Consider the following 9,710-nt stretch of genomic DNA (forward strand, 5'->3'; position numbering starts at 1 on the left):
TGATGTGTGTCATATGGGTTTGTTCATGAGCCAAAGCAGCTTGCTTTAGTTACCAAGCTAGCTTTGACTTAAGGCTCACTTCTGAGAAGGAAATTATTTGGTCTAAGTTACAATTAACTTCAGGACTTAATAAAATCATTCATTACATCTGTGGTTTCTTGATTTCGTTTCAAATCATGAGGCAAGTTTTTTTTCCTGAAACCAGTTTGTATAATTAACACAAACACAATTTGGAATGTACCAAGGCTCCAGATTGACAAAGAAAATCCTCTTAAATATTTTTATAATGGTAGAGGACACATAGAGGTTTTCCTCTACTTGAGTTACAGGTGAAACAAGTTAGTTGTGCTGCTTTCTTAGTAATTGTGTAAAAAATAGGGTATTTAGAGGATTGAAAATAACACTAGCTCTGTAAAATGAAATAAATTTAATATTTGGCCATTACATTATCTTTTATTTCAAGATGTGCACCAGCTTTAAGTTTCTTGATATCTAAGGATTGCAGAAAGATGGAAATATCCACAGCAATCAGTTAAAGACTGCGCAAGGCAATACCCTGGAACTGACTTTCTTCCTTCTACCCTCCCTATCCTGTTCTTATTGATAGTGTCGTGCACTTGCCAAGAGACTGTCTTTAGCGGAGAAGTCCAAGGAATCACTCACAGAAGAGCTGAAAGTAGCTAGTCAAAACATCAGTAGATTACAGGCAAGTAAAGTATTATATAGTAGATGCACTTTGCCATCGTGGGTCAGGGGGAACTGGCGGATAAAAATTGCAACTGTTGAGCATGGTCATGTCTCTAGTTATGTGATGTAAAAGCTCTAATAGTATGTGGAGAAGAGACTTAATACACTCCAAATCCCAAGTATAAAGCTGAAGTTGAAACATACTTGCCAGGGAAATGTTAACCATAGTGAAACCTGTGTTCCAGCACATTTGATGGTCTAGCCTTTGACTGAAAATCTTGGGGGGAGAGGGGATGGAACATTTATGTCAAAAGGTAAGCATAAACTTAGACATAACCTAAACATACAGTCATAGGTTGACTGTTTTAGACAACCTAGATAGGCGTAACCTTGACATAGGTTGACTGGTTTCAGATGAGGCACTGAATTCTTAATCTTTTCTAGCATCTGGGACTGAAAATCTTACAATTGCCGGAGTGTTTTTTTTCCTGAGATGGAGCAAAAATAATGTTGGGGTAATCTTCAAGAAGCCATTTGTTAATAATAGATGAAAATTATGCCAAATGTCCTATCTTTGTCCTTCCCCTTCACACAGCTGAGAAAGGTGCCAATATTGAAACATACATAAATATTCAGTCCATAAATGCCTTCATGTTTTCTTTGTATGTAGTGCATATCTTTATTGTTCACTTCTCTGAGATGGACAATACATAAAATGCTTCATACTGGTAGTGAATATGATAATCACTTAAGAGTGGTCATAAACACAAAGTGCTCTTTTGACTTGTTCCTTTAGCACATTCTGCAATCAATCTCCAACTCAGCATGAGATGTTTATCTCCAATTACATATTAAGCTTCCTAGGAAAAGATAGCAGGCACACAATTTGTGTATTTAACAATTCTGCGTCATGTTGGGTCATTGAATTATTTAGGCTGGAAGAGTCATAGAATAGTATGGGTTGGAAGGCACTTCTAGAGATTATCTAGTCCACCCCCCCTGCCGAAGCAGGATCACTTAGAGAAGGTCACGCAGGAATGTGTCCAGTCAAATTCTGAAAGTCTTCAGAGAAGGAGACTCTACAACCTCTCCGGGCAGCTTGCTCCAGGGCTCCAGCACCCTCACAGTAACTCTGCATCTGCATGTGTGGATTGCACATTCTTTCAGCTTTGTATAGGATCCATATTTGTGGACAGGCTGTGTTCTAACCTTGTAAACTTGTTTCCTGCCTGGAAGCAATGGGGGAAAACGTTACCTGTTTTAAGTCATAAAATGGAGGGGGGGTTGGTGAAATTATAAAGGAAGTGGAGCACAGAAAAGGGGAACAGACCATGCCTGGGATTTCAGGTAAGAGAGAAATGGTTACTAAGTTTCTTTCACAAAGGTTTTGGGAGATTGGGTGGGTTGTTTTTCAATGGCTTCATTTTGTTGCACACATTCAGCATCAGAAGTGTAGCTGAGTAGGTGGAGATGGAGGTTGGCTGTGTTTCTGGTTGTCACTAATACTGAGCAAGGGCTTCTGGTTTTATCCTTCAGGATGAACTGATGACAACAAAGAGGAGCTATGAGGATCAGTTAAGTATGATGAGTGACCATCTCTGCAGTATGAATGAAACCTTAACTAAACAAAGGGAAGAAATTGATACACTAAAGATGGCTATTAAGGTAAGCTGCCAGGTGTTGACAGCCAGTAGACACTGGCTATGGTTTGGAGGTCTCTGGGTGGCATTTGCCATTCCTGCAGTACTTAAGCTTTAACAAACCAATTCATAAGGTACAGCTCTTATTCTCAGCCAGCTGGAAAGAAAGCTCCAGACCTGGTCTTGCATGTTTCAGTGAAGAAAAATTCTTGCAAAACATACATGTGGGAAGAAGAAGCACTTCAGTTCATCATTATTTCAAAGTAGGATTTCAAAGTGCATCCCCTGATGGAAAATCAGTACCTTAATTTGTTTGTGTGGCAATTACAGAACTGTTTGCAAATCAGCTGGTGATGCCAGGTGTTTATGATGAAGTTATTGGTAGGAGTGTCCTTTTCTGCACTCTTGTATCAGCATACTGTTTTTCTTGAGCTGTTCTTTTGCTCTATATTTCCATCACCGTCTTACCTGTCTCATATGTAGGAGTGAAAAAGTGGCCACTTCAACATTCTTCTGTGAAATTAAAATGCACATTTAAATTCTTCTCCAAGCTGGAAATCTACCCACTTATCAGAAAGAAGCTTTTGTCTTATCTTAATGATGAAAGTTGCAGAAGTCAGTGATTAAACCATGGTATGCCTTATTTGGATGGTTCTAGGATAGAACAGATATTGTGAAGGCCTTTACCCTTCAGTTGCCTCTCTATGAAACTAATTAACTAGCATTACTGTCTTTATGGAATGCATGGAAGCAGGTTTCTCTGAAAGGTTAAAAAATACTCAAAATTACATGTTTTGATTAAAGGTCCTGTGTTGACACTTTTTAGCCAATTCTTCCTCCTTCTCCTGTGTATAGAAGTGTTTATCTTTCAACTGTCTTTCAGCTGTTGGCTGCATATTGCCCATAGCACTTCATGTTTTTATAAAATGCTTTCTGGATTTTTTTAACTATCATATTTGGAAGGCTTGAAGTGGTACTCTGGAAGGAGGTATTTCCTGATCACACATCAGGAGACACACATTTTGAAACGTTACTAAATGTGGAAGGTAATTTGGTTGGCATCAAAGTGATGCAGTTGAAGCCATTATCACTTGGAGAGGGTGGTTGGCAGATGAAAAACAAATGCTCTTTTAAGGAAATAGTTGCTGGCAGTTCTGTCTTCCTATTTCACAGGAGATTATTTTAAGCTACTCGTTTGCTTTGTGAAATTGTTGCAAGTCAAATGTGTGTTGGTTAAGTGTAGAACAATTTTCTAAGCTAGGAATATTCTGTATAGGCCAAGTTAAGGTTATTTTTTTTCGGGGTGTGAGAAGTGGGGGATTGATTTTTAATTTGAAACAGTGATCCTATAAGGTTTGTATTTCAGATGTCACTTAATGATGAGTTATGATTTGACTTGCCTTCACTGCCTTTACAAAATCAGTGGTGTTAATACAGTTAAGTGTCTTGGGAGATAATTCAAATATCTTCTTTCCCCAGGGCTCAGTTGAAGTAAGGTTCTGTTGTGCTTATTTGAAATAGCTGGTGCTTTCCATTATTGAAAACTGACCTTCAGCTGGACTGCACTATGTTTTTTGTTCAGTGCTGGGGGGCATTGGTTGACAGTGAACTGAGCATGTGGCATCCTGGCTTGGATTAGAAAACAGGATGGCCAGCAGGAACAGGGAGGTGGCCATCCCCCTGTACTAAGCACTGGTGAGGCCGCACCTTGAGTATTGTTCTGGGCCACTCACTACAGGAAGGACATTGAGGTGCTGGAACATGCCCAGAGAAGGACAGTGAGGCTCATGAAGGGCCTGCAGCACATGGCCTACAAGGAGAATTTGAGGGAGCTGAAGTTCTTCAGTCTGGAGAAGAGGAAGCTGAGCAGAGACCTCATTGCTCTCTACAACTCCCTGAAAGGAGGTTGGAGCAAGGAGGGGGCAGCCTGTTCTACTTGGTGTCAAGTGACAGGACTAGAGAAAATGGTTTCAAGCTGTGCCAGGCTGGATGTTAGGAAATATTTCTTGACTGAAAGGGTTAGGAAATATTTCTTGACTGAAAGGGTTCTCACACACTGGAATGGTCTGCCCAGGGCAGTGGTGGAGTCACCATCCCTGGAGGTGTTTAAGCAGCAAGTGCATCTAGTTTAGTGTTGACTCTTCAGTACTGGGTTAAGGAGTTGGACTGGATGTTCTTTGTGGTCTCTTCCAACCAAATGTATTCCGTGTGACTCCAAGTTTTATATGTTCTCTGTCTAGATTTTCTAATATGAATTTTATATTCTGTTCATTTGTTTCTTGTTGCAGGGAAATTCTAAGAAGAACAAAAATCGATAGCTCACAGCTGATTAACAGCCTTCAGAAGCTGCTGCTACACAGGATTTGTTATCCAAGTCCTTCTTCCAGGAAGCAGGGGGTCACCATTGGTCTAGTAACAAACTGTTTTGGTGCTGTAAATGGCTTTAAAATATGTAGAACGTAGATAAAACAGAACTTCATGTTGGCTCTAAACCACTCTCTGGATAATTTATATAGTAATTACCTTCAGTTTTTACTGTGCACTTTTTAAAACCAGGTTTTAATTTCGTGTAATGACTTCAGGTTTTGTATGTTTTCAAATATGATCATGCACCAACAAATCTAGATCAGTGCAGTAGTTGTCTGGTTTTGACTTACACATTAAATTATCAGCCTGTACATTCCTTCATTTGCTAATGGCCAGTTAAAATTGTTTTGAGACTTTTTCTGGCCATGCAAACTGTTCAGTTACTGTAAATGTATTATTCCTCTTCTCAACCCTTCTGAATTAATTGGAGTGGTGGCTTTAAATTATTTCTATCAATTCACACAAGCAAATGGGATCACTGTTTTATTTTAGGCTGCAGTAGTGAAAACTTTGGCTGCTTGTATTTGGCACTTTGGGTCTTGAAGTAAAGAGCACAAACAGCTGAATTGGGATACTTCTATGAAATGGGTTTAAGCCCTTCCTTAGGTATTTTGTTTACATGTATGTATTTATACTGGTAGCTGTTTAAAGCTAGAAGAAATTGTGATCATAATTTGCCCCAAAAGAGCGAAGCAATATGTGTGTAGAATAGATCAGTTTACTGTGCTCTCTTACAATAAAGAAAAAAAGAAACAAACCCCACAAATACTTAGAAGATTTAAACACTGAATTTGAAAAGGCTTCATGGAATTCAGTCCTGATGGATTCACTGAGGGGATACACATGGTTTTCCCTGTGTTTTGGGGAAGTTTGTGAACTTCAGGCCTCTTAAACTCTTTTTTTTAAAGTGAAGTCTAACACCAGGAGTTGTCACAGCATTGACTGTTTTTTTTAATCAGATGCCGTGCTGCTCCACACTTTCCACTGATATTTCTGTTCCATAATTTGCATTATGGCACTTTGTCTCATAAGGGTTTACTCTGATATCAGCCGTGTCGATATATTATTAGTATGTCATAATAAAATCAACTAGACAAAACCAGCTTGACTCTTTTTTTTTTCCAGAGTTCTAGTTATAGCCAGGTTGCAGTGTGGTGTTAACAGCTAAACCTGTTGAGGTGAGCTCAGATTATTAGAGCAGTCTTGTTTGTTTCTGAACCTGATGCTGCAGCGTGCTACACTGAGGTTGTCTCACCACCTTCTCTGCTCAAAGGTAAACAGACATATGTTGTGTATATTGCTTGTGACTGTGGAACTGTTCTGAGTAGATCCTTTTTGTCATTAAAATGAAGATGTGGGCATCAAATGGGAGAGAAGATGGGAAGAGCTTACATGCCTTCTTACTAGCACCATGCAGAATTAAAGTGTTTATTTTCTCTCCAACTATTTTATTGAAGCAGATAAAACTTCAACTATTTCATTTAGGGTTGGAAGCAAATTGCTTTCTTCTTTTGAAGCTGCCTGTTCTGAGGATTCTTTTCTTGTACTGGAAGTACTGAAGTACAGTTCAGTTACTGTATTTCCCTAAACCAAATTGCTGAGCTTGTTACTGATGCTACTTCCCTTAGGTGGCTGCATTCAGAGAAAGGTTTTGCTTATGCTGTGTTGTTTTGATAGGCCTAAATAAAAATATGCTTTGAAGACTTGAGTATTTAGAAGTATGCATAAAAAGTTAAATATATCTCTTAGACTGATTTTTACAACAGAGTGTACCCCCAAGATCAAAACTGGAATTAGTATAGAATGTATAAGCATTTAGATAAAATTCCAATGTGCATTAGTTTATTAGCATTTTTGTCTTGCAGTATTTACTTCAAAATGTATTTGAGTGTCCTCCCTCACCAATTATCAGTGAACAAGCTCAGGAAGAGGCAAGTTTCATCACTTAAGTTGCCCTAAGTTTTTCAAGGAAGTGTTTTCAAGTAAGTTTTGCACACTTGTAAACTGTCAATACTCAAAAATAGGATCTTGGGAGGGGAAACAATTAGAATGTTTATTTTGAACCCAGTTGAAGTAATACTATGAAGGGACAGTAGTATATCAGATTGTGGCATTAGGAACAGGAACGAGTGAAAGTGCCCAATGACCCTCTGTATCTGCTGACCAGATGGCTCTAAATCAGTATCTGAATATCTCAGATGCTCTTAAGTATCTAAATTTCTTACTGAACAATGCTCTATAAGGCTGAAGCCATCTTCAGTGTTGCAGAGAAGATTTCAACTTTGAGACAAGGTTTTCCAGAAATACAAATTTGAACTTTTTGATCCCTGTGAAATGCTTTGTGCATATTATGGAATGCACAAAATTAAGGCAAGGAAGCTGTATGAATTCTGAAATAGATGTTAAAAAAATTACAGTGGAGAATACTTGACTTCCTAGGTGATTAGTCAGGAAACTAATGACAAATACTGTTGTGAAGTAGAAGATGGTTTAGAACAGCACAGTGTAAAGCCAGGCTTAAAGAAAAACCCTGATGCTTTTTTTTAAACTAATACACTTTCATAGATTTCAAAATGTTTAGCTGTCTTACATCTCTGAAAATACACCCACAGTAACTGTTTTGTGTGTTCAAAATAAATATTTGTTATAACCAGAAATGAATTTCATTTCAAGATTGCCTTCTAAAGAACTAATGCTTTGAGAGTTTTGGCAGTACCCAAGAAGCACCAAGTACATGAGCTATTTTAACAGTCCTTAAACTCTTAAAGGTCAGAGATTTTCCTGCCTGAAAGATTAACCTCTAAACCAGGAGTCTTAGGCTGTCGTCATCATAGACTGCAAGCATCTCATTGCTACTTCCTTTAAATTGTTACACTGATCATCTTCAGCATTGATTTAAAAATGGTGGCATTTGTGATGTCCTTTGTTTGTTCTTTCAGATTTATTCTTGAGGATGCTCCTGCTTAGAGGTCCCTTTCAACCCAGGCCATTCTATGATTATTAACCAGATGAACTTTTCACAAACAGTGCTGCTAGGATCTTGAGGCTAGATGTGATCTGGTAAAGTTCTATGCAGCATCGGTAGCAAGGCTGATGCATTTTACTTTCCCATTTTAGTTGCAGCATGTCAGTGATTCATACAGCTCATTTTCCCTTTTACCAAGCTAACTTAATTTCTCCTTTGTACTTGTAGTCCGGGTGCTTGTTCTACTCCACCTTCCTTTGCTGACAGAGGAGGGAGATTTTTTTGATGGGTAAAGAACTTTGGCATGTTTCTTTGGGCACAGCAGGAGAGCCATCACTCTTCAAGAGTCCTCACTACACCTCCAAAGGTCAGATGTGCTCAAACCTCTAAGGTATCAGTTGCACATAGGAAAGGAAATACACTTTTTTTTTAATATCCACATGCCACCTAGCATGAGACTGAGGAAGTTACAAACTGGCTTGGCTGAGCCATGTGAACTTCTAAAAGCTATAATGTTATATTAAAGTTTGGGGAGCCATCTGGCCGTGCAAGCTGGACAAACTTGTTTAAATACAGTTTGTGTGCAAAGTAAATTGAGAGCACTATCTTAGCAACAGCAGGGTCACAATAAAAGTAAAGCTTAGTGCAATAAAAGTTTGCAGTTGTTACCAGAGGCCTGATTGCTTCCTCCCACAAAGGTTAGAAGCCACTCTATTAAAAACGCTTGTTCTGTCTTACTCTGCCTTTTCTGCTTCTGTTGCCACTTGGAGTATTACTCAGCAGTGAATTGAAACCATGTTTGTTTAGAAGGGGCCATGTTTGCCCTAATTCCTGAATATTCCTTTTAATTAGAGTGTTAGAAACTTGAGGTAGCTATAATCGAGTCTGCTGAACTGCTAGCTTGATTACAGAGAAGAGCTTTCAGGGACCTTTATAAATTAAGGCCTGATTTGGGCTATGAAAACCACCACATGGAAACTTCCCTGGGGGCAGTTGTCATTGTCTGCCACTGCGCTGCATGTGCAGGCAGCTTTAGACAAATCAATGCCAATTCAGAGTTGCTCAGCTTCTCACAGAAGCTTTCAGTTCAAGTATTTGCTTCGAGGTCGCTCAGCCAGCTGCAAAATAAGAAATGTCTGGGTCTCATGGGGCCTCATTTCCATGGCAAACTACCCTGCTCAGCCCTAGGAGAAACCAAACGTTTTATATGTGAAAGTGCAGAGATGACACTAGAAATCATGCTGGCTTAAATCCTAATTCACCCTGTATGTTCAAAGCTGTATAAACTGATGAGGTCTTGACTAAGAAAGGTAGCCTTTGAAATCCAGGTCTGGTGTTGGTGGGATTAAGATAGAGTGTCTTTAGAAATGAAAAGCCTTCTAGACAAAGCTTGACACAGATTCTCTACCTCCTTATCACAGATGTCTCCACAGGGGTCTTTCCCTGAATCGACCAGATGTCCTTCAAAGGCAGCAAGGAGTGGGAGTAGCCAGACACAACCTGAACAAAATTTTGAACTTTTGGGGTAGTGCACAGGCTTATTGGCTACTGAATATGAATGGAAGAGGATAAGAATGCAGCATAAAAGTAGACTGTCCTCCAGCAATTTTAGATCCCTATGGGGATTCTTTCCAGTGGGCTCTCTCTTTATTAGAATAATGGTTTACAGGACTCTTCTATCTCCATTGTGAGCAATAATCTTTAGCCATGGACTGTTTCTTTACTATGTCAAAATTATATTTGTCTAATCTTTACCATAAACAGCACCACTTGGTCCTGAGAAGAGTTAAACTCAGAAAGTTCTGAAGTTTTTTCCCAGTCACTTTCAGCACTGTTAGCTCTTTTCATTAACTGACTTGGAAGCTAGATTGTGGTGGTAAGTATATTCTTGCAAATTCTCTATAAAGTTCATTGCTTCTGAAGTGAATGCAAGGATGCCTTAAATACCCACACCCCCTTCCCCATTTTCTGCTAAAGCTTTCTACTCTCACAGGTTCAGCTTGCCAAGCCATTGGATCCACACTGGTCGATAAACCAAATCATCCCTCTCC

General features: G+C 39.1%; 1 protein-coding gene across 1 annotated transcript in view; it reads left to right on the forward strand.

Moving 5' to 3' along the window:
- PPP1R21 (protein phosphatase 1 regulatory subunit 21) overlaps positions 1-5,793 on the forward strand; it is a 28,854-nt gene extending 23,061 nt beyond the window's left edge. The window contains exons 20-22 of the mRNA XM_064164386.1: positions 608-706; positions 2,224-2,352; positions 4,616-5,793. Coding sequence (XP_064020456.1) covers positions 608-706; positions 2,224-2,352; positions 4,616-4,645 — 258 coding nt within the window. The 3' untranslated portion in view covers positions 4,646-5,793. The remainder of the gene's footprint in view (positions 1-607; positions 707-2,223; positions 2,353-4,615) is intronic.
- The last annotated feature ends 3,917 nt before the right edge of the window (positions 5,794-9,710 follow it).

Source organism: Pogoniulus pusillus, chromosome 25 (assembly GCF_015220805.1).
Source record: "Pogoniulus pusillus isolate bPogPus1 chromosome 25, bPogPus1.pri, whole genome shotgun sequence".
Taxonomy (NCBI): domain Eukaryota; kingdom Metazoa; phylum Chordata; class Aves; order Piciformes; family Lybiidae; genus Pogoniulus; species Pogoniulus pusillus.